The sequence below is a fragment of the Natator depressus genome, chromosome 18 (assembly GCF_965152275.1).
Source record: "Natator depressus isolate rNatDep1 chromosome 18, rNatDep2.hap1, whole genome shotgun sequence".
Taxonomy (NCBI): domain Eukaryota; kingdom Metazoa; phylum Chordata; order Testudines; family Cheloniidae; genus Natator; species Natator depressus.
The window spans coordinates 16,707,933-16,735,642 of NC_134251.1; the positions used below are offsets into that span (position 1 = coordinate 16,707,933).

The following is a 27,710-nucleotide window of genomic DNA, read 5'->3' on the forward strand; positions in this document are numbered from 1 at the left end:
ACATCCAGGCAGAAGCAAAACAGACACGTGCACGGGGAAGGGGGATGCCAGGACAGGCGACGTCACAAACAGCTGAGCTGCAAGCAACAGTAACGGGCTCAACTGGACAACAGAACACTAGCCCACACACTCAGACGTCGGCAGTCAAGGCCAGGGAAGACCGGCACTGGGGATGGGATGGGCCTCGATTCTGCGCCATCAAAACGCTTTGGAATTTCCACCCTGTTAATGCTCATTGGGTTGACACTTGGGGGGGGGGGGGCCCACAGGTGCTCTTAAAAAACAAACCACCAAAGAACCAGCACTCTTTTACCTAATGCTTCTCTGGAGCTGCCTGGGAGCGCTGCCTCGGCGGAAAAAGTCCGGCACGGCCATGCCATTAGGAGTGCCCGTAAACCCGGAGGCTAGGCTGGCTGCTGCCGCTCTGCAGGCATGAATGTCACCATTCGGTCCCTAGGGCCCAACGTTCACGAAGTGCCCAGCTGTAGCACACGTTTTCCCCTCCTGGGAGTGGGCCCTGGTCCGACCGCTGTTACACTGGGGAAAATCTGGAGTAGCTCTAGTGACGGTCATGGAACCCGCCGCCCCGGGAAACCACTGGGAGAAGCGAATCAGGCCAACAAAGTCATGCGGGTGCAACATACGTAAGAATGGCCCTGGAGGCGGTGAATTCACACCTGTGCAGAGGCTCCACCCAGCAACCTCCGGGCATAAGGGGTGCACCGACCTTTTTGCATAGAGGTGCCTATGGCCCAGCTGCTTTTTGCTGAATATGCCTGTTGCAAAGTGCATTAAATTCACTGCATATTGCCACTGCCTGCAGTGGCCGGGGGGGGGGCGTCAGACCCTGTGCTGTGAGGATGTGCTCTTTTCCACGGCGTGAGGCTTAGCCAGGTTTGGGCATCACGCCCACAGCCTGCCGTTGCTCAGGGAGGGCTGTGGGGTGCGGGGGGGGGGGGGGGGGGGGGAGAGAAAACTAGTCTGTGTATGGAAAAGAGGCCAGATGGAAAATGGACACAGCCCCGTGCATGGTGAAGGATTTCGCTTCCTCTGGGCGAGAGGCAGGACCTGGCCTGAAACTCGCACACGGCTGGAGCAGCATGAGCCATCCCTGGGCACTTTTCATTGGTAAGTTGCGTCGCGCGTGAAACAGCAACACAAAATCAAAGTGCAGAGCAGAGCTACAGTTTTAATGCAGCCTGGCCTGGGATCACCTCGTTCCGCTCGCCGCTGTGGCAGGCTCCCTGTGGAAGGCTGATGTAAAGCTTTTTTCTTCCACAGGGCCGTTTTACATATTAAAAAAAATGAAAGGCAGATCCTCGGGTTGTGTACGTTGGCGGCATAGAATCACAGAAGTTAGAAAGTCCCGCCCGGGTCATCTAGTCTAACCCTCTGTCCAGACACAGGATTTGTTGTGTCTAAACCATCCAAGACAGCTTGCTAGCCAGTCTCCATTGACGACAAGGGGCCAGCTCCTCAGCTGAAGTCAATGCCAGTTTACACCAGCTGAGGATTTAGCCCATAAGGCCCAATTCACAAGAGTCATTTCACCCACCCCAGCTGTAACACCCTTTGCCTTGGAAAGGAGCTTCTCCCAACCAAACACTTCCAAGTGCCTACAGCGAGGAAGCCTTAAATGACAAACGCACAAGCACCGATGTGGATCAGCTGGCCACGTATTTTCCAACCAGACAGGAGGTGTGACTACAAGGCCAGATGTGCTATGAAATATCGAAGCTCTGGGTCTGCGTTTTGTTTTCTAAATTAAACTGGTCGCAGACAGAGGAAGCCAATTAAAAATAAGACAAAGGGGGTTTTTGTGTGTGTTGGTTTCTTTTTTCCCCCACCCAGGCATTGCAATCAAGACCGAGGCGGGTTCGCACAGAATCCAAGAATTCACAGAAGGGACATTCATTTTTCCCGGTACGGTTCAACACGTTTTTTTCCCCTGCCCTTTAAACTCAAGCCCACTAAATACTACAACAGGCCCTCATTAGAAATGAGTGTTATACAGGACTCGCCCTTCAGGTCTTGGGGCCGGCCCCTCGCCCCTTACTCACAGTAGGGGCGGGGAGTCTCCAGGGCCTACTCCCACCTCTGCCACTGACTCACTGGCACAGCCCTTCTCTGTGCCTCAGTTTCCCCTTTGGTCACATGGGGGTGATACGTCACTTCCTCCCGGGGGTGTGGTGAACGACTGACAACATTTATATAGCAAGTGGTGGGCCTGATTTTTCCCCTTGCTTATGGGGGATGTAACTTCACTTATCTCTGTGAGTTTTATTCTCCTCTCTTGCCCTGGGAGCAACCCTATCCAAGGCCCTGGCTCCAATTCTCCTCTCATGCTGGTGTAAACACGGAGTGACAGCAGTGAAGTCAATGGAGTGACACCAACATAAAACTGGTGCAAGGTGGAGCAGGATCAGCCCTCTTAAAATGCTAAAATCCCATTGGTTGGTGGGTGATTTCTTTGCAGCTTCCTAGGGGGCCTTTGCTTAAGGCAGGGTTCTCTGTAGACCAACAGGAAGAACAAATCATTTATGTATTTCTAGAACTTCATTGACCGCAAAAAATAAACAACTAAAAGCCAAAAGAAAAAGGGACACTGCACCTTGGAAACGCGCCAGCACGAGCCCCCATCCAAACCTGCGGCGGCATGAATCATCCTAAGAAAGGAAACATCATGGAGCAAAACAATTTGAAAGGCCTTCTAGCTCTCGACTGATCATCGTTAACGTCTTCTGAGAGCAGATCCCTAGGAGAACAGATTCCAAAAGAGGTACACTGAAGGTGCAGGAGAACTTCAAACAGTGGGGACGGGCATTTGGAAGTATAATGCAAATCTTCCCCCCCCCCACTTTTTTTTTTTTTTTTTTTTTTTTTTTTTTTTTTACATATCTACAGAAGTCTGACAATAAAACGATGAACACAGTGCAATGTCTTGGCTGCCTTGCAGCCAGAACTGGCTTAGTTGTACATTCGCGGCGTGCCTCAGAATCACCCCGCCTAGGTAAATAAAATGGTGTCCTCCACTGTCTTCCATGGAGGAGTGAACTCACAGACGCTCCCCTAGAAGCCCAGTTCTAAAATGGCTTTGCAGCCTCTGGAGGGGAAGGCGTTTCTCAGAGGTGTCGGGGGCTGGGATGTCCATTGTGGTACAGCTTCTGCTTAATGTGCACCATGTTCCCGGTGGCCTCCTCGTGCTGCCTGTGATGACGTTTCCTGAACTCCTTCAAGTTACAAAATTTCGGAATCCAAGACCAAGAATTGTCTGGCAGGGGAAAGAAAAGAGAAAGAAGCGGTTAGTGGCTGAACGGGCCGTAAGCCATTGGTCAGGGCGGGTCACCCCTGGAGCCGGTGACAGCCTCAGCTGGAGAGCTTTGGCTCAGGTGACAGCAGATGATGCTTTTAGTTCGGGAGGTCTCGGGGTCAGGCCCCCCAGCAGGTTGGCCAAGATGGCACCAGTGCGTGAGACATGCTGCGTAACTAGGGGACGGCACGTCAGAAAGCAGGGGAGTGTATTTAGGGATAAGAGAAGCTGGCCCTTGAGTTCTAGTCCCGACTCAGCATCTGACCCATTGTGTGGCCTGGCAGCAAGTCGCATCCTCTCTCCCCATGCCTCAGTTTCTCCATCTGAAAGCTGAGGCTAGTATTAGTGACTTGTATCACAAGAGGGAGTTTCAGAATAACAGCCGTGTTAGTCTGTATTGGCAAAAAGAAAAGGAGGACTTGTGGAACCTTAGAGACTAACCAATTTATTTGAGCATAAGCTTTCGATGAAGTGAGCTGTAGCTCACGAAAGCTTATGCTCAAATAAATTGGTTAGTCTCTAAGGTGCCACAAGTCCTCCTTTTCTTTTTACAAGAGGGAGTAAAGGTGTATCACAGGTGAGCACTGGCGATCTCCAGTGGGGCAGTCCCAGCCCACCTCTGCCCTGCTCTCCTGAGCCCCCCCATGTCACATGTGTAACCCCTCAGGAGTCTCCCCAAACCCTGTACCCTCTTTGGGTACAGTGGGGGGAAAGATTTGTCCATAAGTGCTCTCAGATCCATGGATAGCAGGCACTATATAAACAAAGCAAGAAGTATTGTTTTAAAGCAAGGAGCCTGCACTGCTCGGAGGACCCCATACCACGCTGGTCCTACGGTCTGGAGCAAGGTCCCTGCGGCCACAATGAAAAATTCTGCAGCAGTGGGTCTTTAAGGTATTAAAGGATGCAATCAGCACCGTGGCCCCTGAATTCATTTTGATATTGACTTCCCTCTTTGGGGCAGCGTGAAAGGCAGTCATGGAGTGTGGGAGATGACTATTAGCTGAAGAGTTCTGCTAAAATCACTCATCAGTGAAATAGTTTAACTCTCTTGACATTTAAACTATCAGCTGTAGGGTTCAGAGTCAACAGCCATTGAGAGGAATGGGATAGTTTATACTTTTCAAAGCAGCGGTTTCAGGGAGTTTGCAAACTCAGGAAGACAACCCACAAACAATTTACCCTTAGGACATGTTTTCTTCACAATTGTAAAGCTAGAACTTTTTTCTTTTAAATGAAATTTGAAAGCCAGGAGCAGAATTGTGTGTGTGTGTGGGTACACGTACGCCTGGGGATACACAGAGGTTTTCCAGGGGGTACATCAACTCACCTAGGTATTTGCCTAGTTTTACAACAGGCTACATAAAAAGCAGTAGTGAAGTCAGTACAGCCTAAAATTTCATACAGACAAGGACTTGTTCATACTGCTCTGTATCCTATACACTGAAATGAAAGTACAATATTTATATCCCAATCGCTGTATTTTATCATTCTATGGTGAAAATGAGAAAGTAAACAATTTTTCAGTAACAGCGTGGCTGTGCCACTTTTGCATTTCTAGCTCTGATTTTGTAAGCAAGTAGTTATTAAGTGAGGTGAAACTTGGGGGTACACAGGACAAATCAGACTCCTGAAAGGGGTATGGTCGTCTGGAAAGACTGGGAGGCATGGTTCTAGGAAATAGGATTGGTCTTTAAACCAGCTCCAGCTCATCTCAGCTAACTCATCTTTTCCCTAAAAAGGGCAGATAGCACCATCTCGGAAACCAGCTCACAGGCTGCCAGTCAGGAGGTCTTTTCCTTCTAAAAATGCTCTCCAGCTAACAGCAAAGGGAACCCGGAATGCTATTAAAACAAAAGCCGAACATGATGCTTTACATTTCAAAGGCTTTAACTCGGTTTCCTTCTTATTCTGGATCTTTAATACAAGGCTTTTAAGTGGTGGCTATGCCATGGTACTAAGCAGGCTGAGGACTCTGTACAGCAAACACTGACCCTCGTTCAAAGCTGTTGATGCTGGATGGCAACAGGGTCCTGTTAACACCTTTCACACTTAAGGGGCCATACATTGCATCTAAATTAATACAACAGTTCTAATCTCAGCCTCTCCCCCTCTTTGGGCAGGTCATTTAGTTGCTTTGTGTCCCAGTTTCCCCTCTGTAAAATGCGGCTCATGGTAATAATTACTCTTGGCTCATGAGTGGATTAATCAGTTGGCAAAATGCGGTGAAGCCGGAAAGCACCACACAACAGCAGCTGGAGATGTTCAGACCTCAGTGTGTCCTTGCAGCAGCAAACATGGGGTTCATTTCATTTCCTGCTTGGCTACAGCCACTTTATTTCATTTGTAGTTTGCTTTTATTGGGCCATTTTTCTGTAACACCCGGCGTGCCAGTGACAGAATCCCAGTCCAGCAATGGCGCTGCTTCATTATTCCAAGTGGAGCCAGTCCCCATGCGGGGTTCCCAGTAAAGGTGCCAGCTATGAAAGGCAGCCTGCCTTTCTCTGAAGAACCAACTTCGTCTGTAACCTCCCAGGAGAGCAAAGTGAACAGAGAGAAAACTGCCCCTCTCCACACTCCATTCGACTGAGCTCCCAACAGAAAAAGGCAGGTAGGACTAAAAACACTGTCCACCCGACGTGTGCAGCCTTAGGTGTTGCTGAGTCTCATGCTATTTGGTAATTTTCTTAAAGCCCCAGCGGCTGGAGTCAGGTGACAATCTCAGCTCTCTTTCCTTTTGTTTGAAAGGAGAAGTTTTTCACTTCCCTGGTTACAGAAAAGAGCTTGAAAACGGGACCCCTAAAGGCTCAGAAATCTCAGGTAGATGTTTTAGAAAATCTCATGACTGCAGGGGCCTGACTTGTGATTTTTCTGTTGAATGCTCAGAGTCAGAGATGCTGTTCCAAGGTAGGATAAACTGAGACAAATGCATGCACTGCCTGGCCGAGGCGTGACACACTCTGGACACAGCCCTTCCCGGTTCCCAGTGAGGACTCTGGAACAGCCGAAGGACAAGCTGCCCCCACAGGGCCCAATTCAACGCTGCCCTTTTGCATCCCCTACGCTAGCACAAAGGAGTGCAGGGCAGAGGTCAACTCCTTCCCTTGCTAGTACCCCTGGAACACCTCTGGGTGCAGGGAGATTCCAGGATGGGCCGATGAAGGCAGAGCAGATGGGGCCTGGGCAGGCCAGAGGGAAGTGGGGTGACTTTTCAGAATCCTTACACAGCACCCCCTGGGGCCATGGAAGTGGGGCTGCTACTGTGCCAGGATCCCCGCCAGCCCCCTCAGCTGATGAACAGTGATGGATCTGGCTCAGAGAATCCATCCCAGGTTTTATTTTAAGCCCTTCTGGGGCTTTGTGAGTCCCATCTAGCTGCACCCCTGCAAACTCCCAGGGGAGACTCTCAGCCCTGCTGGAAGCCAGGGATCGGCTGCGCTGGGGCAGGTCGCAGCTTTGCCTGACTCCCTGCAAGGCGTCAGGGCCAGAATACAGGAGGCTCCAAGCCAAGTCACTTCCAGTGGGACACCCCAGACTAAAGGGGTGCATTCTTGGAGACGAGCCATGTGCAATTTGTTCAGGGGGGCAATCCACTGAGCAGGGCTCCTGCCTTCTTCCTTAAGCCTTTGCCAGGGGAGCTGTTATTCTGCTCCCAGAAGCTTGGAGGGCTCCTCTTTGCAGTGGGGGTGTCATTCTTTTGTTCTTGGTTTTTGACTCTGGTTTGGTCCCCGAGCACTTTCCAGAGTAGCTGACCTCACTCAGCTCGAGCTCAGTGGGACAGCCAGGCCGGTGAGCTCCCACAGCTGCCCCTGCACAAACCACCCCCGAAACAGGCCAGGCAGGTTCACATGGAAACGCGCCCGCGCACAAACAGCTGTCTGCCTGTGTGCGCACACACGCACGCTCCCAAACACACACAGCCACCCCAAGCTCACTCACAGCCCCACGAACACTTGCGTGTGTGCTCACGTGGACATGCCTAGACACACCTGCACTCGTACCGAACCACAGGCACACACACCCGGCTGCACAGAGACACAAGAATATACCTGTGCACAAATCCACACCAACACACACGGATGCCAACACACAGAGCTAAGCCTGGGAGCGTGCACAAATGCTGATTCACCAGACGCCCTGTGGGGGGCGCTCACCCTCCCCCACAATGGAGCACAGGCTACCTTTGCATTCAAGAGCTGCCCTCCCTATTGCCAGCATTACAGCTGCACTCTGCACATCCAGCCAAGTGACAAACTGCTGGGTCCCCCTCTGCAGCTTTTATCCAGGAGTGCCCAAAGCACTGGACGCAGGGTGACCAGACAGCAAGTGTGAAAAATCGGGACGGGGGGGGGGAATAGGAGCCTATATAAGAAAAAGCCCCAAATATCGGGACTGTCCCTATAAAATGGGGACCTCTGGTCACCCTAGCTGGACACCATGGGCTGGCTCCCCTGATGCATCCCAGCTCCGCGTCACTGCCTCGAGTGACGAGCTGTTTGAAGGGAAGGTATTTATTTTTCCCAGAGGGGTCCTATTTTCTCCTGAACATTACATCTCTGGCCTGGGAGGCCTAGAGGAATAGACAGTGCAATATACTGCCCTAATGAATCACTGGCTACTTAACCCCCTCTAAAGTTTAGAGGGCATGTGTACACAGAAAAGCAAAAAGAAGGAATGAAAGAAAAGCTGGCTAGATCAAAGAGATAGATGGGCCCTTTCCCCCTTTAAGTTACTAACAATTGTCTATGAAGACGCTGTTCACAAGGAGTTAAAGATTCCACCCAGTTATTTATACTTCAACCCGACACATAACTAAAGAAATCAGCTCTCAAAGACTGTGATGCTCCAGCCGTCTCTCTCTCTCTCTCTCTCTCTCTCCTCCCATCCACATGCTAACCTGTCTCAGCCCTGCTTAGCTCATGAGATCTGACGATCTGATGGCCGCGGGTGGGATGGCTGGAGGGCGGCGGTACGGCCCCATCATTAGCTGTATACCTTAGATCTTGCAGGACCCCTCTGAAAATGAGCCTTCCACTTCGGAACAGACAGCACAGAAGTCTCGAGAGACAGCCCAATTCAGAAATTGCTTGGGCAGGTTGCTGGGGATTTGGAAGCTCTAATGAGAAATTAATATTATTCTGATGGAAGTTTTTAGAAAGAGGCAGACAGTTTCCCTAATTAGAATTTTTTTTATAGGTTTGCGCATAAAGCTTTCTTTTAAAAAAAGCAAATTGTAATTTAACAGACCTCAATTGGCATTTAGAGAGTGTAATTTACACAGACACTGATTAGACGATAGGATTTCAAGTCGTTGTATTTATACCTGCTACTGTATTTTCCACTCCATGCATCTGATGAAGTGGGTTCTAGCCCATGAAAGCTTATGCCCAAATAAATTTGTTGGTCTCTAAGGTGCCACAAGGACTCCTCACTGTTTTTGGTGATACAGACTAACATGGCTACCACTCTGAAATAAGTTGCCTTTTGTTATTTTAATTCTGTTTTCTCTGTTTCTTTTCCAGTCACAATACCAGGGAAAGCCTGTGCTGGGAAACCATGGGACTAGAGAAAGGGTGTCTTGAACCTTCCCTCTACACATCTGGGGCTGGCCGCTGCCAGTTTGCTGGATTTGATAGGCCACAGGTTTCATGCAGTGCGGTAACTCCTGTGTTCCTATTGCTCCTGCTCTCAGCCCATCCAGTCCCTCTTGACTGCTGCCATTGCCAAGTGGAGATTCCCCAGCATGCACAGCACAAATGACCACATCTGGAACAATGCTGATCAAGACCAGAGGAGGGATGTGTGAGAGAGAATTTCATCGCATCACCACCAGTATACATGGACATTTAATTTCCCCCTGCCGCCAACATCAACTTCCCACTGCGAGTTGATGCCTCGCTGTAAATATATACACAGAAATGTTTACACACATTTCATCTTTCTATCCAATTCCCAGAATGCCACAAATTTACCCAGCCAAGGTGGGGGAGGGGATATCTTTTATTGGACCAACTTCTGTTGGTGAGAGAGACAGGAAAAGCTCAGTGTAAGCTCGAAAGCTTGTCTCTCTCACCAACAGAAGTTGGTCCAATAAAAGATATTACGTCCCCCACCTTGAATCTCTGAGATCCTGTGACCCACATGGCTATAACACTGCATACAACAAATTTACACATGCAAACAATAGGACTTTCCACATACATTTCATTCTCCAGCAAACATTTCTTTGCTCAATCTTGTGTTCATGAGTAAATATCAATTTCCAGCAAATCGCCCCTCATGGTACCATGGATTTTCATGTAAATATTTACAGGTAAAGTTCACTTTTTAATGCAGAGAGCTGAAATTCAGCCAAACAAGCCTGTGACAAATTAGTCAAACATACAAACCCTCTGAAAAGAATATTAAAACCCCCCAAGCCCCAAACAACAACAATTCAAACTTCCTTTGATGAGCCAAAGGACTCCGGCAGGGGTGGGGAGCTGGCAAGGAGGCACTTACCATACCGTCGGCTGGTTCTCCAGGCTCGCACAGCATAATGGAGAACTCCATCCATCCACACCAGAAACCAGCTTATACAAAAGCCCAGCAAAAGTCCCAGCATCAGATCAATCTCCTGCTTGGTTACATTGTCAGTCACAAAGTAATTCTCCGAGGAATCCACCACCGATTGATCCCCGTCATATGGAATAACGTAATGTACATGATGCCTGTTGCAGGGGGGAACATAAAAGGGAGAAGCATCAGCAGATGACAGTAGAAAACAAGCTCTATTCATCAGCCCCTATGGTGCAGGGGGCAAGTCAAGTGCTTTTTGTTTGCCGCTCTGCCAACGCTAGTGGGAACAGAAGTGTTTTCACAGCGTTTATTTTTAATGTCACCGGAGGCAGGATTTTAGGGAAGGGGGTCCAGTAGCGCGAGCACAGGGAATCAGGAACTCACGTTCCCATTCTGAGACTGAACGGCTCCTGGGCAAGTCACTCCCCTACCCACGTGCCTCAGTTTCTCTAACTCTCTCATTAGGTTGGCGTGAAATTGAGTAGTCAGTTTTGGAAGATGGAAATCCTTATAATAGGCTAAACGGGCAACCAATGCACCTTTATTCCTGGCAGTAGAGATGCACCCTATTATGCCATGTTGACCCTGTCCACACTAACTTCAGCGCAGTTTATTCATGTAGTGCTGGATGCACAAACACACCACCACGGTACAACATCATGCTGATGGGTGTGATAGAAAATCCTAGGAGATGCCAATGATTTTATTGCAGAGCTCACAAAATTTGGTGGTTTCCTTAGAGGCCCAGTTCTGAGTCAAACCATTATGGGAGAATCTCAGCTTTCAGGTATTTTTTAAAAAGTACGTTGCTAGCCACTGTGGCTGCAGGGAAAACTTGAAAACGTGACCTGAGTCCATCCTAGAGGCTCAGGACACCTGAAGGCAAAGAAAAAAGACTCTAGAATTTTTACTTGGTTGTTGTTGGAGGGTTGTTGTTTTTTTTTAATCTCATGATTTTTAAGCCAATCTCACGATTTGTGTTTGGAGTCTGATTTGTGATTTTTGAACACTTGGGCCTTATCCACACACACACACACACACACACACACCCCTGTACAGTTAAAGCACTAGACCTCCTCTTGCAGGGACACAGATCTGACATTTCTTGGACCAGTTGTCACAGCCCTGGGTAGCTTGAAAGCTTGTCTCTCTCACCAGCAGAGATTCAATAAAAGATATTCCCTTCACCCACCGTGTCTCTCTTCCCCTGATGGACACTCAAGAGGGTTTGGGTCCCACCACGCTGTACCAGCATGCTCTTAAGCACCAGTTGGTCTGGGCAGACTCCAGCACGGTTTCTTTCGCTGGCCTCTCTGGCACGCTTCCTGGGCACAACCTTCTCTCTCAAAGGGCCAGTGAGAAACCCTTTCTTTAATAATTTCCAGGTCCCGTTATCAGGTGACACCCCCCCCCATATCAGCCTCATCAGGTGATCGAAGTTCCCCCACGAGGTGACCCATTGCTTAGCTACCAGCACACCTGGGCAGACTGGTTCTTCTGGGTGGTAGGGTAGCCAATTCTTTCTCCAAGCGGGCTTCCATGTGAATAGAGGACCATGACAGTTTAACGACTCTCTGCTGTTAGCACTGTGTCACTACCCCTTGGGCTTTCAGTCCAACATGGAGGTAAAACGACACCAGAGAAGGCAGACAAGCCCCACACTGAAAATGGAGTGTGCAGTCTGACAGATACACCCAGCGTCAAACAGAATAGAAAGAGTTCTCAGATTGTCACACCAGCCTAGAACTGGCCAGCCGGGAGCACCCTGCCCCAGCACTGGCCCACGGCGAAGGCTCAGAGTCCAGCTAAGCCACTTCCTGAAGCGCAGCATGGAAAAACTTTTCATAGTCTCCCAACCTGCCCAGGCCGTGAAATGTGGCACCTCTCAAGATACCTCGTCCCAACAGCCCATCTGCACAGAGGTTGCCCACAGGCCGGTTGGCTCCAGCTGGGGAGGTGTTTTCTGGGACATGGAGTCCTGGGAGCTGGCCTGAGACCCAGCACACTCATCTCACCCCATGCCAACCCATCAGATGGCAATAGCGCCGAGTCCCCACTCAGCTGAGCTGAAGGCTCCAGCTAGATCCTCCAGACCCCCACAGCCAAGGGGACTGGCCCAGACTCCAGCCAACAAGAGCCTGGGCAGCAGAGCCAGCAGGGATGCTTCTGTATCAGAGCCGCTGAGTCAGGAAGTGCAGTGCCTCTCCCTGGAGCGAGGGCTGGGAGTTATCACAGGCTCCAGGCCCCCAGATCCACCCCACCCCCAACCCCAGGCAGCAGCACCTTCCAGAATTGTGCTCTCCAAGCCACAGAGTGCTCTACCTGCCTTGAGGCTCCACTCGCCCGCATCCCCTCCTGCCCTACCCCATGAGGGGCTCCCCCATTCCTGGCTCTCTCTGCTGCTCCAGAGCAAACACGGGATGCTTGGGTTTGGTTGGTGTGTGCGGTGGGATCCCCATATGCTACAGCCTGGCCCCATGAGAGAAAGACCAGAACATGAACTTGCTGAAAGACTAAGGAGCCCCGAGGCTCAGGAGAGTTACATCCAGGAAACTGGGGCAGGGACTGGAGAGAAGAAGAAGCCGGGCAGCCAGGGATGAGCTATGGGAAGACAAGAAACATGCAGACAGGGGGCCTGGGGAGCTCTAGATTCCCCCAGTGTTGCTCAATTTCCTCCCGGGGAGGGGAGCTGCTCTGGCATGGGCTGTCGCTGCTGCTGGCAGCCAGGGAGCCCCGCAAAGCCAGTCAGTGGCTGGGAAGAGTGCTTGGTAACCACCACCAAGTGCCCATCAGCGTCGCAGCAGCCTGCAGCTGACCACTGCAGAATCCTGGTCACTGCCGCCCAGCCAGGGCTGCCAGTGCAGGGCACAGCAGCGGAGCAGGGATGCAGGGGCACAGACACCTGCTCCTCGACCCACCCCCCCCGCCCCCCACCAGCATCAGACCCACTGCCCTCCCTCGGGGCCCGTCACCCCAGCCTCGAGCCCATATCCCTGGGGGAAATCAGTCACTGGAGGCCTCTGAATATGCATGAGGAGAGCAGGCTGCTGCATAATCACGCCTGAGAAACGTCCAAATATTTACGCAAACAAACCGTGTCTCAGAGGAACCTTCTGAAAACAGCCGTCAGCTCAGCAATCGCTGAACGGGGGCCCAACCCGCCAGCAGCCCCCGGGGAACGGCGCCAGGGCCCCGCAGAGCAGGGGTACCGCCGGGGGCCCGTCTGTTTCCAGGTCCGACCCCAGGGAGCAGCTCCTGAGCTCTTCTCGGGGTGAGAGGCAATGAGCAGTCCGGTTACCCCCCTGCCGCTGATCAAAGCTACCACCTCCTTTCAAGGACTCCCTGGTGCTGAGAGGGGGCCCAGACGCAGCCGGGGAAAGAGGCCGCCCCAGCTAGCAAGAACTCTCAAGGTGACCGTGCCCTCCAAGCAACTGGCCCGGCTTTCATGTCCGGCTCGCGAACATCTTTTTCCTCAGCTTTTCATTCCGGCACCGCCAACGCAGCGCAGGAATCTCCCTCGCTGGGCACAAGGGCAACCCCCAAAGGCTGCCAACGCTGGGGAGCGAGGACGTGTGACGGGTCGGGGGTCTCCCTCGTCAAGGAGTTTCCTTTCTGGGCAAACATAAGACTAATGGCTGTTGGGCCCTGGGGTCACTATACCCGTGGCAGGGGCTGGATTAGCTCATGGAGCACTGATGCTCCCAATGTACACAGCTCAGCTTTATATCCCTCCCCCCCTCCCCAAAGAAAAACTCTGGGGGGTTCTGTGCCTACCGCCTTGCCGTTGTACCCCCAGCAGTCAGGAATAAGGTCATCGGCTCTATAGGAACTTGTGTCTTTAGACTTCAACGGAAGCAGGATTCCCCTCGGTACACAGAGCCCCATTGAAAATGCAGCTACCTCTGGGGTGGAGCCTGCCTTCCTCTGCCCCCAAGACATCACAGAGACAGCCTACTCAAGGAAAGAGCCACCAGATCGTCAATAGCCACCAGAGCCTGGGCTTGGGATTTTGTTTCTGGTGGAAACAGGCATTCAGGGCTTCAAGGGACACACACGTGTTCACATGCAGCTGGGGCAAGTACACCTGTACTTAGCTTAGAAATAAATTTGCAGGTGAGAACAGCTGACAGCCTCCCACGAGCTGCTCCAAAGCAGGCATTTCCTTTGCCACCCGAGAGCCATCTAGCCTAGGTCAGAGCCTGCATTCTCCCCCGGCACGGTTAGTCAGAGGGAAGGCAAGCGGCTGCCTCTTTCACGTCCCCTCTGGTATGGGAGAGGCGAGATGCCCAGTGCACCCTGCACTCACTGAGACTCACTCCAAACCTCAACACCACTTGAGCAGCAAGAATTCTCTTGTGCAGCCATTGGAAGGAACTCTACCTGCAGGAGGCAGTACTGAGCACTTTCCCCTCTATTTGCATTTTCAGTTCTTCTTCTTCTGTTTCAGCCAAAAATGAGATTTCACCTAGTTCTAAGAGTGCAAACTCAGAGGAGCCTCCACTGTACCTGTTGATAGGGAATCCTCAAAGGCATCTAAACCATAGATTACAACAACACTAGCAGTTATGTTTCTCTTGGGAGAGTCATCCGCAGGGATCCTAAATGCCTTACAGATTACACACACGCCCCGCCCACCTGAAATCACTTCATGCACCACTGAAATGCAGCCACCTCTGGGGTGGAACGCAGCAATTGCTTAACAGCACTCAGCAAAACCACACAACAATTATTATTTGTAATATAATAGCACCTAGGGGGTCCTAATCAGGATCAGGAATCCTCTATGCTAAGCGTTGATCCAATGAAAAGTATAAGGGGCGGGGGTTGAAGGAGGCAAAATTGCACCCTAGATTTGAAGTTTAGCAGGATTAATACCTAGCTTCTAAAGTGCCAGAAATCCTAGGTGCCCGGGCTGTCAGTTGTACGTCTCATCCGAAAGACAAGCCATGCAGCACCAGCGCACCCAGAAAGTCAAGCTGCAGTGCCGATTCAGGACACCTTGAATCCCCAGCGCTTGGCCTTTGAATTGTGATTGCTAACACTCAGACAGGTTTTTTAAAACACCGGAGGTTTATCAGAGGAACAGTGTGCCGTGGAGATAACATTGATTACTGCCGCGCACTGGGTTGTGGGGCTGCACGGCACACACCCTTGCCAGGAACAGTTCTAGAGATACCGTCATGTTCCCTTTGTCCGGCACAAAGGGCCAAGTCTCGCTGCTAATTCACAGGTTGGGGGTTTTATTGCAAATTGGATGGAACCCTGGTTGGGGGTGGGGAACCTGCTGAAGTTTCCATTCGGCCTCAGTTGTCGGGGCCTCTGGCGGCATCATTCACGAGACATTGATACGTAAGCACAGAGAGCTATTAATAGAACAAAGGTCCAGGGGCCCTGCTGAACGAAACGGGAGCTTTATAAAGGAACGGGACGAGACGGCTCAAGGGGGTGGGGGCTGGAGAACGTCCCCTGCAGATCTGAATCTGGCCCCGTGACCACAGGCTGGTACCGTGTGATGGATGCGAAGTAAATCTGGAGAGTCACCTCTGCACTCGCAGGGGGTGGAGGGCATAACAGCTTCCCCTGCCCCGGCTGATCAGGCCCCCAGCACAAATAGGAACAGCTTTGGTGGCGCCCAGCATAACACAGCCCATCGGAGCTCTGGGGAGAGGTTCAGTTTGGCAAATCCCTGCTCTTGACGCATGTCTGGCTCCCACCTGCTGGTGCTGCAAACCTGCAGCCAGTGGTCATCCCTCCAACACCCCTGGGGACAGATTAACACTCCCTCTGTGTGATGGGTTCGCTCACAGAGACTGCCTTGGGACTGTCACCTGATGTGCTGAGATTACCTCTGAGCCCATTTTCCCTGCCAGCTTGGGACTCCAGAACCCTGCCTTGTTGAGCCAGACAGGCTAGCCTGCTACAACCCAGACTCAGGGTCTGAACCACACCCCCAAAGCTACAGGCTTTAACTAAAAACTGCTCAGTAAGTACTCCTGTCTCCAGCACCCAGACACCCAGCTCCCAATGGGATCCAAACCCCAAATAAATCTGTTTCACTCTGAATAAAGTTTATACAGGGTAAACTCATAAATTGTCCGCCCTCTATAACACTGAGAGAGAGATATGCACAACTGTTTGCTCTCCCAGGTATTAATCACTTACTCTGCGTTCATTAATAAACAAAAGTGATTTTATTAAGTATAAAAAGTAGGATTTAAGTGGTTCCAAGTAATAACAGACAGAACAAAATAAGTGACCAAGCAAAATAAAACACGCAAGTCTAAGCCTAACACGTTAAGAACCTCTTTACACGTAAAATCTCATCCTCAAATGTTCCAATAAGCTTCTTTCACAGACTAGACTCCTTCCTAGTCTGGGCCCAATCCTTTCCCCTGGTATAGTCCTTGTTAGTTCCAGCTCAGGTGGTAACTCGGGGATTTCTCATGACTGGCCGCCCTTTGTTCTGTTCCACCCCCTTTTATAGCTTTGGCACAAGGCGGGAATCCTTTGTCTCTCTCTGGGTTCCCACCCCTCCTTCTAAATGGAAAAGCACCACGTTTAAGATGGATTCCAGTATCATATGACATGGTAACATGGCCTGTGAGACCCCTAATCTCCATTCTTCCAAGGCTGGCCTGCATGTACCCAGGAAGGTTTGCAAGTAAACAGAGCCATTCACAACCAATTGTCCTAGTCAATGGGAGCCATCAAGATTCCAAGCCACCATCAATGGCCCACACTTTCCATAATTACAATAGGACCTCAGAGTTATGCTACATATTCCTAGTTTTAGATACAAGAATGATACATTCGTACAATAGGATGACCAAACTCAGTAGATTATAAGCATTGTAATGATACCTTACAAAAGACCTTTTGCATAACGCGTATTCCAGTTACACTATATTCACACTCATTAGCATATTTCCATAAAAAACATATGGAGTGTAACGTCACACTCTGGGGCCTTTCCGGCACAAGGGGATTGAACTAGTATTTGGAGCCAGTGAGCACGGCCCCCCGGGGAATGGGGCAGCATCCTCTACAGCCTAGAGAAGGGGCTTGGGAGCCAGGACTCCTGTGTTCGGCCACCGACCTGCAGCATGGCCTAGTTTTTCCAAGAGTGGCTTCTGAAGTCACCCAGTTCTTAGACGCTGCAGGCGCCCAGCCCCCTTGTGGGCTGCCCCAAGGTTTCACAGACCAGACTCACCTGGGACTTGAGAGGGGTTGGATATGGCCAGGCCCACTCCAGGCTCACTGGGGGTGCCCTGTGCCCTGGAGGAGCTCGGCACCGCTCGGCGAGGGTCAGCCAGGAAAGGGGGCTTGCTCAGCAGAGGCTGTGCTTTCGGAGCAGGGCAGCCCAAGGACTCTCTCAGCACTCGCAAAGGCAAAGCTTTTGGGCTGCGAAGCAGGCGCCTCGCCTTCCCCACATCCCGTACAGTGGCCGTGGCTGTGTCGGTCTCTCCACATGCCACTTACAGGCATCACTGACACGGCCGCAGCAAAAAAGCCGGGGACTGGTGTCCATTAGCTGCTGGCCCAGTGGCTAGTACAGCCCCGCAGCCATTAAAAAGGAAACTCTCCATGCAGTGGGTGCAGGGCAGGAGCTTTAAGGACCAGGTCAAGGAGCTGGCATTGGACATGGCAAACAAGAGAATGGTGCTTGGTGAGTGAATCACAGGTGGGGCCAAACTCAGAGCGGGGGGGAAATGGCAGTGCTGGAGGGTGTAAGGTACAGGCTGAGGGGCGGGATCGTAGCAGGAGAAGAACCAACAGCAGGGGGTAGGCAGGCTGAAGACTTAAGGGAGTCAGGCCCCCATCCCAACCTCCCACTGCGAGATGCCTCCCTTGGCAAGGGCACCTCCCGACACCAGCCTCTGCGCACGTGCAAGAGAGCACAGGCACCTGGCAAGTGATTCCCACCGCTCAGGGAACATCCCCGGGCGCAGAGCGCCCCGTTCACATGGAGCACACACAGCCTGGGAGCCCCACGCCCCTCCCAATTTACACCTGGGGCGAGGAAAGGCGAGCAGAGGCCGTTGAGTGGCTCACTCGCCTAGGGGACGGCCCCATCTACACATTAGAAAGGCTGCTCACAGGTGGCTCTCGTGACCTCTCTGCGGGTCAGACAGACCTCCAGGTCTCCTGCTTTCCCCTACGGGGCCGTGTCTCTTCAATAAGGTGCTGTCTAGGAGACGGGTCATTTGTTCCAGATGAGCCGATATCCACATTTCTGGGCCACAAACTAAACATCACTTTTTTTCCCCCATGCTTTAAAAGACCCCACCCTGGCAAAGCAAACAGGTCTTTAAAAAGACACCATGAGGTCCTGTCCAGATCTCTTAAAAGGTGAACTGAAAAAGCTTTGGAAAATAAATCAAGGTGCAGTTCCTGGTCATTAAAGATCCATTAGCAGTTTTCACAACAGATCCAGGACAAATTCCAGTTTAGCCAATTACAGCCAGCCTCCATCCATCCTGCATTTTCCACTGGATGCAGGATGCTTCTCCGTTACCTTTCCGAAGCAACTCTTGTAGATTGCTGTGAACTGTTAAAGCGCTGCCACCCGCCCCCTCACCCCCCACAGGTGGTTGCATTCCAGTGGTAGGTGAACGACCCCTCCATGTCGAGCTGTAGACTGCTGCAGGGATGGAGCGTACTATGGAAACGAAAGGTCAGATTATTGCCAGCGGCAGTGATTCTGAAATGGTTTACAAGGTAGATTTTCCAACGCTCTTGGCTCTCATTTAGGCACCCAAATTGGCAAAAATAAAAAAAAAAATTCAACCCTAAAAACCAGCCCCACACCTTTGTGGTTGAACCTGTCTCAATCCTCCCGCGTCGTCACTGATTTTCGAAGCACACTGGGATTCCCCCCTGAAAGACGGTGTCGGATAAACATGGACAAAGTGATGCTTGAGTGACACCCTGAACCAGGAGAGCTTCACCAAAGCAGCTGGTGCTTTCTCCTCAAAGCTGCGCGAGGAGTCGGTGCGCAGACAAGCTCAAAGGTTCCTTCCAGTGACCTTGTCTGCTTGGGCCTCCCTCTTAATCCCGTACCTGCTGGCTTGCTTGGCTGCATCCCGCTAGGGGAGAACTTTGGCAAAACCATATTGATCTGTTCATTTAAATGCCGTGAAACGGTCCGTGTCTTTTCATTCTCCTCCCCAGCAGGGACGTCAGCGCAGTCTGACGCCTCGGCTCGTCTCCGCTCTCTCATCCTTTCGGAGGCCTGCGTGGCAATGACGTCACGCCTCCGGGCTCCGGGCTGCAGTGGCTGCGATAGTGCGGTGACGGGCCGTCCCCGTGCCCAAACCTGGCCTGTGCGACTCCAGCGCTGCAGCAGGACGGAAGGAAGCTTCTGGGGCTTTGGTTGGCAGCTTTCAATCCTGTGGCATGAAAACACGCCCGGCGACAGCAACAAAACCCCCCTGCAGCATCACGGCACAGGAGGGCTCACCCTGGAGATCTGCACCGTTAGCCTCCAGGGCCGGCCAAACTGCTGAAAAACAACTGCCCCCGGGCCCTGCCGAGGAAGCACGGTCAGCTGGGGGATCGGGACAGGAGTCCCCACTACCAGTCTCCGCTATGCCTTACTGTGCGACTTTGGGCCAGTCACTCAGATTCCCGCCACCCCCACCCCCTGTGTGCAACTAGCAGGCCCGGCACGCCTCTGCCTGGCACCCCTGGGCAGCGATTCACAGCGGTGCCAGGCCCAGCCAGAACAGCGGCATTTCCCATCCACTTGGCCCAGGGTAAACGGCTCCACAAGGCCCTGGGGGACAGAGGCTCAGCAGCGCGGTGAAAGCCAGAGCCCTGTAGCTCAAGGCGCGGCGCTCACGGCTGAGAGGGGCCCGAGGGAGCAAGGCAGTGCTGTCACCCCCGTTTGCAGGTGGGCAACGGAGGCAGAGAGAGAGAGGACGTGCCTCCCTCAAGGGAGGAGGTAGCCGGGCTGGGAGCTGATCTCCTGAGTCCCAGCCCAGTGCATTAATCACAAAGCTGCCCTTCCTCTCAGGCTCAGCCCTTCGGAGCTGCCGAGCTTTCGAGGAGGGGCCCGCGGGGGCCGAACGCTGCGCACTCGCCCTTGCCGGATGTGGAGGCAGAAACTGGCCCTTTGGTCCATAACGGGCCTTGAGACCTTCCCCGCCTCAGGCGCTACAGACGGGCAACGACCAATACGCTGCCCTGTCTCGCAGGCACCACGAGATGGTCCTGCTCCTGAGACACTGGCTCGCTTGCTGCCTGGCCCGGGCTGGCAACCAGTGCTGCATCGCCCGGCTGAGGGCTAGCGGGGTAGCTGGAGCTGGCGGTGCTGAGGGACAGCATCACGGGTGCCACCTGCCTTGTGCCTCTCACCCGGGGTTGCCATCTTAGCACTCTGCCCCGAGGCTGAGCCCTGGGAAGCAGGCCAGGCTCATCCCCAACCCAGAGGGGGAAAACGAACCACAGAGAGTCCACATCACAGACTGAACCCAGAGTCCTGACCCCCCAGTCTCCCCTGCCCGGACTATCAGACCCCAAAGCCTCTAACAAGGGAGGCCGCGTATAATACCCCATTCCAGGGCTGCTTCACTCAGCCTGCCTTCAGGGGGTGACCCACACAGACCCACCTTGACAGAGGGACCTGGGGCTTGACCCCCCGTGTCCCCGCAATGACAAACACTGACCTAAATCTCCCGCCTGCGATGCGAACCCTTCTCCTTTGCAGCCCCGATCGGTCCCAGCGCCCACCCCCCACCCCCAACCGGTACCAAACATACCGGATGTCGCCGAGTCCCCAGACATCTCACCACACCACGCCGCCCCGGCAGTCCAAGGCCAGCTCTCCACATAGCTAGTCACGTCGCCGAGCACAGCAACGGCCCCGCAGCCAGCTCGGCAAGGGACCCCCGGCCCCTCCAACCCACACACTACGGTGCCCAGCTGAGCCGCACACCCACAGGCCAGGGCTATCCAGCAGCTCCCAGCCCCCCTCCCCACAGCAGGAAGTGCAGCGGGAGGGTGTCCTGGAGCCGGGTTCCCCACTGAAGGGCTCTATTCTCTTTACACCAGCCCCTTCTCCACTCCTGCTAGCCTCAGATTAACCCTTCGGGCACTAGACATCAACAGAACACTGTTGCATCCCATTGCAGCCTTGGCTGGTGACAAGCCACCCACTGGCTGCCAGGGTATGAAGAGAACAGCCACCTCGCTCCTGCCTGCTGCCCGCGCACTGAACGTAACGCAGACGCTGCCTAGTTACCCCCTTCCTGGGAAAGCCGCCCTGTGTCAGTCTAGGATACCAGGCATTTCCCCAGCACGGCTGCCCTCAGTCTGCCCACGGCTCAGGATTCAAGTCCCTTAAGAAAGGCTGTCTGTGTATCCGGGTTGGAGTCCAGCTGCCATGTCTGTGCTGGTGACTGACACTTCTCGCTACTTGATTGTCATCCAAAGCTCCAGGCCCCCCACCTGAGATGGGTCTCCCTGGGCCAGTATCTCCCAACCAGGATGGGGCCATGGGGATTAAAGGCCCCCTGAACATCACAGCCCGGCTAGAGACGGGTCCAAGTCACGTTAGATCCCAGATTTCAAACCCCTGGCGTCTGGGCGGGTTCAGCGCTGGGGGGAGGTTTAACCCATTAAAGAACCGTGGCCCCAGCTGGGAAATGCGGACCCAGGTTCCGATTCTGGAAACTCCTCCCCAGCGTCCAGCGAGCTGGAAGCCAGGGCTCTCCCTCGGCTCCACCTCCACACACAAGGGCTCTGGAGACAAACTACGTTAACTAGTGCAGGAGCTCTTCCTCCGGCGTGGGCTTCCCTGGGCCAGGGATACAGAGCCCTTCCCTTCTCCCCCTCCCAGGATCCCCTTTCCAGGGCTCTTTCCATCATCCCAGACCTAGAGTCCGACTCGAAGCTTCCATCCAGGGATAGCAGCTGGGGACCTGGCTCCACCCTCCCCTGGGGATCTGGCTTCTTCCACCCGACTGAGTTGTACTAGGCATTATCAGGAGAACATGCCTATTCCAGCTGCCATGTCTCCATTCACCGCAGGGCTAGGTACGAACAGACTGAGCGATGGCTGAGGCTGGGCCCAGCCCTTCCCCACTCAGCTGCGCTTCCCGGGCTTTGTCACCACCTGCGCACAGCAAACATGGGCCGGAGCCAGGCTTTGTGCAGGCAGGCCGTGCAAACGGGCACCGTGCAAACAGCCCCCTCCCCCACAGCCCCGCTGCCCCAACGGGTCTGGGGCACTGCTGGTCCAGTATGGGAACCTCACACCACTCTGCCAGTGCACCTCGGTCCTGACCCACCCCCAACCCCTAGTCCTGCACCCCCTCACCACTCTGCCAGTGCACCTTGGTCCTGACCCACCCCCACCCCCTGCTCCTAGTCCTCCAGCCCCCCACCCCCACTGCTCTGCCAATGCGCCTCTGTCCTGACCCACCCAGTGCACAGCGGGCACATGCCATTAACCCCTGGGTGCCCACCACTTCATCCAGGGCAGCAATTCTCATAGCAACTGGCAGCCTTATCGATTATTATTAATCAGGCATGACAGTAACACCCTGCTCCATCTCTCTGTCTAGCTGCTCCTGTGGGGTGAGCGATCAGTGTGCACAGTGGCTGCTCTGCTTCGGGGGCCTGGCAGGCTCATGCACATTTCCCATTGCTGTCCTGACCCACATCCTACGGGTTCCCCAGCTCCTTGGGGGCCAATAGCAGCACTGAGACACTCCACCCAAGCACAAGCTCGGAGCTGGGCTCAGGCTAGGCTGGCCTGGAGATTTATATTAAAGAGACAGGGGGATGTCTCAACACTTCCTATTTTTCGCAGCCCAATTAATGACATTTTCATTCTATTTTGAAATAAAGCCACCCCTATATTTTCCAAGGCCTGCCATGTACAAGAGCGGGGCTTGAACCAGCGACCTGTGGTGCTAAAAGCACAAGCCTTTACTGCTTGGGCTACAGGACTCACTCCTTTAGCAGGGCATAGTGGGGAAAAAGCATCTTACCTGGATCAGCTACTAGAGGGGGACAAAGATACACACGGAGTATGACCCTGCCAGGGGTGCAAAACGAAGCAAAGCCAAATCCCCGCCACTTCCGCTCCCCCATCCACTTGCTGTACCCCCAGCAGAGACCATGTGCATACCTGACAACCAGACCAGCTCAGCACTTACAGCCAGTGGGCTCCTTCCCCAGTGTCTGCTGTGGGGATTGCTACAGCCAGTCACAGCTCTCCCAGGGCAAACCCCAGTGCAGCCAGGCAAAGCCCCTAGGTGCAGAGGTTAACCCACACCCACGGGGGGCGGCCCTCTGTCCCCCTCTAGTACAGAGACTGACCAACCCACAGCACCCTTGGTCCATAGAGCAGGCTCTTTTTACTCAGGCCACACCGGGTCTTGCCTTTAGATCCTGAGGTCCCAGGTTCGACCCCACTGCTTCCAACACACAGCCCGTCCCACTCGGAATTCTGTGCCCAGAGTGATGGCCCCGCTTGGCAGCCAGCTGGGTTTGTGCTGGTTACCCGAGGATCCTGCCAGCTCCCCACCATGAAGTGCATTGCTCCGATGCAACGCTGCAGGAACAAAGGAACCATCCGGGAGTGATTTTTTAATTTCCCCACTGTATCTGGCACTGGTGCGACTATGGCCGGAATGTAGCGTCCAGTTCTGGCACCCACAATCCAAGAGGGAGGTTGTTCATTGGAGCGGTTTCAGGGAAGAGCCATGAGAATGATTAAAGGATTAGAAAACCTGCCTGATAGTGACAGGCTCCAGGAGCTCAGTTAGATGATCAAAGAGAAGGTTAAGGAGTGACTTGAGTACGGTCTGTAAGCAGCCACGCAGGGACCGGCTATCGGATAACAGAGAGCTCTTCAACTTAGTAGACACAGGTCTAACAAGATCCAATGGCTGGACGTTGAAGAAGGACAAATTCAGACAGGAAAGAACGTGCAAGTGCTTAGTTAGTGGGGGTTTAACCACTGGGACGAGGTCCCGAGAACTGTAGGAGATTCTCCATCCCAGCACTTTCTAAAATCAAGGGGCGATGAATTCAAAATTCAAAGAGGAATGAATTCAGGGAAGCCCTATGCTACGTGCTCTGGAGGAAGGCAGACCAGATGATCACAATGGTCCCTTCTGGCCATATAAGCTATAAATCTATTCCCCTTCTGCACCCCCACTCCCGACCCCTTCTGAACACCCAAGCCGAATGGCTCCCTCCCTCCGCTGCTCAATGGGGTCGAACTGCATTTGCTACCCCTCCACTTGAGCCTGGTCCCCAGCGCTATCCTGCTGGAAGAATGACCCTCACCATCCTTTCCAGCGTGGTCACAGCCCATCAGTGTAGACAGGCCCTGGAGATTGTACCTGAGATTCCACCCCCGTCCCCGCAACAGTTTGCAAGCAAGGTTATTGTAACCATGCAGGATGGCTCAGCCCCCCACTTCACACACACACACCCCAGACGGGCTGCAAGCCCCAGCGAATACGAGGTGATAACCCCGCTGTCAGGAAGCTGCTATCGCATCCCTGGCAATAGGACCAGCTAACGGGCTTTCCTTCAGCATCCTTCTGCCTGCCACCCCTGCCATCCTGCTGACACGCAGCTTGGGGGGAGCCACTAGTCCCAGGGACAACGTGCAGCATGAGCTGCTCTTGGGCATCCTCTAGTGGCGGTTGCATGGCACTGCTTAACGACCCCTTAAAAAAACCAACCATTCGAACCCTGACCTCGGTAGGAAGTTAGAGGCAAATGGAGGGTAACCCCTGAGCGGCGCACTTGAACCTGGCTCCAATTCCCTGACATGCCCGGCCAGGCCTGATATTCCCTGGAACCATCACGGCCACTATTATTCGTACAGCACCATAAACAACATGGTGCCGAATAGAACATGCAAGAAAGGCAGGGTCCGTGAGCTCACTCCGAAGCGGACGCTACGCAGGCCAGCAGCTGAGGCCCGAGAAGGAGCAGAGACCTTGGCCATGGGGGGAGCAGCATAGCAAGGGTTCACTGATGCGGGGTTTGGGGGAAGGGGCGGGAGGAGGAGGCAGCTCTGCACATGGGAAGCGAGTGGCTGCCCTCGCCGTACGGGGCAGCATGCAGAGGTGGGCGAAGGAAGGAGAGGGCTGCAAATGCCATGCACCGAGCTCTCGGGGCAATTCTGCAGGCAGAGGATTTAACAGATCCAGCCCAAAGGGGGCAGGGAGAAAAGAGGATGAGGAGGGGTCGAGGGAGGACAGGATGAACAGAGATGGGGAAGGGTCTTGAAGGGAAGGATGAAAAGGGCCTAGGTACATGCACGTTCAGGGAGCAGGGAAGAGGTGACCAAAACACGATGCAAAACATTAACATAAAAGCTAAATCTTCCTCCTCCCCCAGCCCCCAAGGGATGCTGTTCTGGAGCACAGAGCCCCTGCAGTCCCACCTTTCATGGAGTTGTGGGGTTGAGGATGGAGGTGGAGTTTACAGAGGACTTATCAAAACCCCACAGATTCCAACCAACAGCCAACGCCCCACAAGAGGCACCCTGCGCAGAGCCGGGCAATCAAGGCAGAACATGCTTCCCAGTTCTGTACCTTTGCATGATTGACATTAACGAGCCTTGCACTGCCAGGGGGTGCCCACTGCAACAGCTCATGGGACTTCTTGCCACCGCTACACCAGAGACAGACAACCAGGAAGCCTGGATTCAGGGTCTGTGCTCATAGCTTACTGCTGTGGGGGGCTTGAGAACAGGGTAGAGAGAGACTAAGGACTGCAAATGCCACCATACGCAACTTCCTGCCTAGGGAGTTGTGAATGGAGCGTCCAGACTGGCTAACAGCAGAAAGCACAGCTGCATTTCCAACACACACAACTTCCTGCCTAGGGAGGCTTGAAGAAAAGAGAACAGACAGACCAAGGAGCATTTTAACTGCGTGCCCGCCTCGCTTTCACCCCCCTCAGCTCACAACAGGTGAGGTCTGAGCGGAGAATACAGATTGGCAAAAGGCTAACAAGTGTCTTTTTGTGCCTTCTGTCAAGCCCCCCAAGGGGCCGGGTGCTCTCACATATTAATGGTGCAGCCTGTCAGCCCTTGGCTTTGCCCCAGAATAGGGATGGGGCTGACCACACTGCTTCCCACACACACACACTGCATCACCCAGGGCCCCCAGTCCTGACCTGGCAGGGTCTCCCCTAGGCAGCAGGGGGGAGCTCGGTCTCCATGGCCCATTCAGTCCTTGGCCTCTCTCTAAGGACCCCCCACCAGTCACTGTAGTGTTGGGCACGGCTGACAGCACTGGCAGAGTTTCTGAGGGGGTGGCGGGTTCAAAGTGAGGCTACTTCCCCTCTAGGCACCAAACTGGCCACAAGGAGGCCATTGGATGGTGACAGTTTCCGGTCTCTCCCAACCTGAGCTAAGTAAGCTAGAGGTGGAAGGAACCATCTCCACTCACCAGCCCCCTAGTCATCTGGTCTCCCCAGCTTCCTGCTTCTGCTCGGGAAGGTGGCTCCTAGAGCTGGGATGAGGAACCATCATCAGGTGATGCTGGACAGCACTAGCCATGCATGGCTTAGACAGGGGCTGCTGGAACCACTTGATTTCACAATATCATCTTTGCATGCAGACAGGACCCCGCTGTACTGAGACATGTTTCTCAGGATGATAAACTTCGGGGATAGGCCCATAATTGTGTAATCATCTGCCCTGTTTTCTCCTGGGATTGGAGGCGCCGGGGGAGGGAACCACCCATGGATGCACATAGGCTCAACAATTATTCATCGTTGTCAAACCACCTCCTCAAGGAGGAGGGGACGCTCCTGATTCTCTCCTATTTGACACGAGATCAGTGAAGATCCTTGTTACTTGTGGGAAAGATGCCCCCTCCTGTTTCTGGGGTGTGCCCAGGGGGCCAGGCAGACTGGGAGCCGAGAGCATGCAAGGCCAGTCCTGTGGAGAAGGCGCTCTCACTCACTCCCCATCCCAGTGAAAATAATACAACCGGACTCCCAAAATTGAAGAGGAAAAAACAATCCTGGATTCATTAGCTGGCAAGACTGTAGCTCTATTGACAGAGCTGGGGAGACGGTGAGAAAAAAACCCTCAAAACTGATCTCAGCACTTTTTCCGCTTAGCATATGCCTCTAATTTACTCAGATTTCATCCTTCTCCCTTGTCCTTTTCATTGCTTAGCCAGTCACTCACGTTCCTGGGAGTACAGCCTTAGCCACAGGATTTTTCGTTTAGAAGGATTCCATTTGGCTCATACTAGAGCATTTACGCAGAATCCTTTAATTAATCATTTGCATCACTCACATGGCACAGCCCAGGCCAGATCCCCAGCTGGCGCAGATCACCACAGCTCCATTGGCTTCAACGGCTCTTCTCCGATTGACACCAGTTGCAGATCAGACCACATGCATTCAAAGCACTTCATCAACTGATGAATCTGACAAGGCAGGTCCACCCTGCCCCCATTTTACAGAGGGGGAAACCAAAGCACTGAGCAGCCAAGCAATCTGCCAAAGCCACATGGTGAATCAACAGCGGAGCTTGGAGGTGAAGGATTCCAGTCCATTACTCTGTCCCCTAGTTCACATTGGCTCCCACAGCTCAGGGATGCCCTTTCGAATTCTCTCCTACATGTAGATAACCAGAGTGCACATACAAAGGCCCCCATCAATTACACACAGCCGGAACCCACTAACAAACAGGACTGGTGTGCGCCTGGTGCGATTTGTGTTGACAATAGCTATTACTTCTTCATAGGACAGGAAATTGGTGACATTTCCCAGAATTTTGCTCCCCTTTCTCCTAGGGCCGGGACTGTGCTAGGAGGCTGGGAAGACGCTTTTGGTTCTTTCTAAGAAA

At 53.2% G+C, this 27,710-nt stretch overlaps 1 protein-coding gene across 8 annotated transcripts in view; it reads right to left on the reverse strand.

The window, feature by feature from the left end:
• Nucleotides 1–964: 964 nt before the first annotated feature.
• The window catches only part of TMEM240 (transmembrane protein 240), a 31,133-nt gene continuing 4,387 nt past the window's right edge, over nucleotides 965–27,710 (reverse strand). For all 8 annotated transcript variants that reach the window (XM_074975153.1, XM_074975147.1, XM_074975151.1 and 5 more), the window contains 2 exons: nucleotides 9,812–10,020; nucleotides 965–3,271 (listed from right to left, as the gene is read on the reverse strand). In XM_074975153.1, the coding sequence (XP_074831254.1) occupies nucleotides 3,123–3,271; nucleotides 9,812–10,020 (358 nt within the window). In that variant the 3' untranslated portion in view covers nucleotides 965–3,122. The remainder of the gene's footprint in view (nucleotides 3,272–9,811; nucleotides 10,021–27,710) is intronic.